This window comes from Saccostrea cucullata, unplaced genomic scaffold (genome assembly GCF_032062105.1).
Source record: "Saccostrea cucullata isolate Sc308-1 unplaced genomic scaffold, CSIRO_AGI_Scuc_v1 ctg15105, whole genome shotgun sequence".
NCBI classification, from domain to species: Eukaryota; Metazoa; Mollusca; class Bivalvia; order Ostreida; family Ostreidae; genus Saccostrea; species Saccostrea cuccullata.
The window spans coordinates 1-4,216 of NW_026918051.1; the positions used below are offsets into that span (position 1 = coordinate 1).

A 4,216-nucleotide genomic window follows, 5' to 3' on the forward strand; every position below is an offset into this window, starting at 1 on the left:
AATTATTTCAAGTGTTTACTTGTCACTTTCTAAAAAAGTGAAATTTAAAATATGTCATTGTTCAATTTAGTCCATCAGTTGACAAAATATTAAGTCAGCATTATACAATTATGGACTCATTTAGTGTTGAATATGGTTTGTTATTCAGCAGAAAAAATATTCATATTCACCGAGGCGAACCCAAAAGCGTCTATAATTGTTTTATTATATAGTCCGAATTTGAATAAATAAGACATTGAAGGCTGAATGACGACACAATTTTCATTTACATTCTGTCGTTGAAAAAAAAGTCTAGATTACAGTTTGTCCTCTCTGTGTTTTCCTTTCCGAGTTTCGCTACGTGTAAAACGTCCAAATGATTAAAATTAATTCTGCAGTAGGTTTGTATATTTTCCCTGCCGTTTGGCCGTTGCAACCATTGTTTACAGTTTGAGGTATTGATTGTGATGTCACAATGCAGCTGCACGCTCAATGACCCTCCGGTGAATACGGCCTCAAATCCAGTGAATATGTAGTGTAATGAACTGTTTGCGCTTTTAAAGATTATATAGGGAATATTGATAGACTATATAATAAAATGACTAATCGACTTACATTACGCAAATCTTCATCATTAACTGAAAACTCGCCATAACATTGGACAAGTCCACTTGTCAGAGAATGATGTTGACTTATCAGAAAGTACGTGCATGTACTTGTCAGAAAATCATTTCGACTTGTCAAAAATTAGGATGATTAGTAGATGTCATATGTGTGTCTTTTAAAACATGCTTTAAAACAAGATACCGATTTTCTTGTCGTGATAATATCTATCTGAAAAGTCGACATATTATAATATGACAATTGAGTTGTTATAAATATATTGCAATTAGTCAATATAAACACCTAAGGTGACATAAATATCTGACAAGTGGGACAGAAATAAGGCACCACAATTAAAAGAATGTAGGCTAACAAATTAATTCTTCCATTTTAGGAAATTTTATTTTTTTTCTCTGTTTAGCGTCCGCTCATTGAAAGATTCAATCTACAAATTTGCAAAAATAACACAAGGCAAAAAAACTCCCATCTACGCACACATACCCTTACTCTTTACGAAAAAAATATTTAACGTAAATCCATGGGTAAGATCTTGTTTTTCTATTTTTAACGTAGAGACTTGTTTTCATTAACAACATCAAAGATATATATATATACTTAAAATATAACAAATAAGACATGTTATACAAATAGAAAATAAAAGACATTGGCAGGAATAACAAATTGTGACCAAAACAATCAATTTTGACTCCTGAGTTGTTTTTTCTGACATGAGATGTCAAAAACAAAGGCGCACGCGGACGCTAAATATTGAAAAAAAAGCTAAGAATGGCCTTACCCAGAGAATCCTAACATGCGACAAACAACAGCTGCGTCATTATCATCCCAGTAATCATCACAGACAGTTCCCCAGACCCCATTGTGCAATATTTCAACTCTTCCATTGTTGTAGGCTGTGCCACTTATGATCCTTACGCCTGAACGTAATCAAAGGAAATTGATAAGAAATGTACTAAATTAATATCACATACTATTTGAATTGCCTCTACCTTTGTTGTTGCTTAATGCACTTGATTAGATATGAACGAATACGGAAAATTCTTTATAAAATATCAGATACATGTATATTTCATGTATAGACTAAAGAGTTTTTAATATGCATTTACGTTGTAAAAACGCATTCTCATCATTCTATCAATTTCACTTTACATTTTTCTGTACGCTTTTTGCGTCTGCTATTGATCACCCCCCCCCCCCCCCTCCAAAATTTCCGTAGCCATCGGGCTTTCAGTCAGGAGTTTTATCAACTCTACATAATGCCTAAAACGATGTCTTACACTCCCACTGGTTGCTTCTAAATATTCATGATAAAGAAGGTAAGTATCATTTTCATATAAAAGAGAATTAGATTTATTTGTAGTGTTGATTGTTTTGATCATTTCACGCTGTACATTGTAGGGTCTAGTTTGCAAAAATGAGTTTTGGAAAATGTTGTATTTGAATGACGTACAATTTATTGATTTTTGAGTGGCTCAAATGTTACTTGCTTGAATTGCATTTGGAGGCGACCAGATAAAATATTTTACTACTAGTATAGTACAGCATCTAAGCAAAATTGCACGCGTTGTTGTAAAATATTTATCTTTATGAAAATGTCTCTTTACTAAATGTATCCTGCTTCCTTTTTTTACATTGCTTAAAAAGTCCATCAATATTATTGTAATCAACTGTTTACTAAAAGGTGCTTACAACGCCAAAGTTAGTACCTTATTTGCTGAAAGCAAAATTGCATGAATAACAGTTGATTGAAATTAAACTGATTTTTTTTTTTTTTACAAAATATTACATGTTGCCTATAAACTCAGTTTGCAACTGTTAAATCAGCACAAAAGGTGAGTAATTCCAAATACAAAGATATTTATTCCCTAAATCTCAGCATACCATTGCAAGTGGTACAGCCGGAAGTTTCACTAGAGTCCCCTGCGCAATTATTCCCGTTGTATTGTGGACTGGGATTATTACAGCTACGATATCGATAATGTGAGCATGTCGTCGTACATTGGCCCCACTCACCCCACATTCCCCATCCTCCATCAACTGAAATAAAAATAAAATAAGACCTATATGAACTGCATCACATTCTTTTGTTTAATTGATTTATAAAACTCATTAACTGTATAAGATTTACTTCATATTTACAAAACTTTTGCTCATGCGTCTTTTTCGCAAGACAAAAATATTGAGACTTATTGTAAATGTATTTTTTTAGCGTGTACTGATTATTTTTAAAGAGTTTTTTTATTGTATTCACCAATTTTAATCATGCACCTTCATCTTAACTTATAAAAAGATAAAACATACTTGGACAGTTGAGTGAATTGCATGAGGAAGTCTTTGATGATTGCCCGCTGCAGGCTTGACCTCCATACATGGGTGGTGGGTTATCACAGTTACGTGATCTTGACATTTGCCCACCCCCGCAGGTAATAGAGCAACTTCCCCATATGGACCACCCGCTCCACATCCCATGAACTATAAATTGAAACAGTTTTCTTAACTGCTAAATTATATAATTACGTTTCTTTTAATGAATTATCCCTTAGGATAACTATAAATATGAATATATTAAAATTTTTATATTAATTTGTTCAAAATTAACGAGAAAGTTTTTGTAAAATTCTAAAATAGTGAAATAATATTGCATTTCCACATGTTTGCATTAGGAATGTAATAATAAAGACTGCTTAGATCAGCAGTTACATGAATAGCTTTTGACATGAAACATACCGGGGCAGTTATGAGTGTTACATAGAGACGATTCTGAGGATTCTCCACTGCATGGTTGACCTCCAAACCTCGGCGAGGGATTGTCACAAGAGCGTATTCGGGTTCTAGTGCCACTCCCACATGTAACAGAACACCCTCCCCAAGAGTTCCAACCACTCCATCCCCCATGAACTATAAATTAAAAGACATTGTTTTACAAACTATAACAATAATATGAAAAAATAACAAACAAACAAAAAAAATTAAATAAACAAACAAACAAACAAAAAAACCCGGACTTTTGAGTATGTTTCGAATAAGTTACAAAAAAATAATACATCTGATATGTATCGCTTAGATTGTTATTTATTATGTTCCCTTTATACATGTAATATTGTTAAGACAGCTAGGCCAATCAAAGATAGAAATTCTTTGTCTATAAAACAATAACATTATCTTTCAAATATATATACCTGTTACTTTGATGCAGACATATGTGTCTGATTTTATGTGAATACATTTAGAATCGTTATTGCATGAGATTTTTCCACATTTCTTGTCTCTGTAATCGACCTGAAACAGCAATACATTAATGTTATTGATTTAGATTGAAATATAATATAATTATTTTTCTCTTTATATAAAAAATTATAAGTTGGGGTATATTTTATATGAAATGAAAAATAAGTAACGTCTTGTGCCTGTGATTAAACAATACAAAATAGGAGGAGAGCGAACAACGACCCCCAGAACATCAGGGGTGGGATAAGGTGCCATGGAGGGATGAGCATCCTGCTGAGCGGTTACACCATCGATAAGCACCTTGTTATGTTCGGGGGAAGAAAGGAAAAATCCTGGTTGATAAAAATGGTCCAACAATCAATATGAAAAAAATCAGTCAGCGTTTGAC

The 4,216-nt window shown here is 32.9% G+C and overlaps 1 protein-coding gene across 1 annotated transcript; it reads right to left on the reverse strand.

Moving 5' to 3' along the window:
* Positions 1-2,875: 2,875 nt before the first annotated feature.
* Positions 2,876-3,879, reverse strand: LOC134239718 (semaphorin-5A-like; the record flags this gene model as incomplete). Its single annotated transcript, XM_062721906.1, has 3 exons — positions 2,876-3,072; positions 3,328-3,498; positions 3,780-3,879. Coding segments are annotated over 3 exons (468 nt in total), but the record flags the coding sequence as incomplete, so codon positions are not given.
* Between the last annotated feature and the right edge of the window lie 337 nt (positions 3,880-4,216).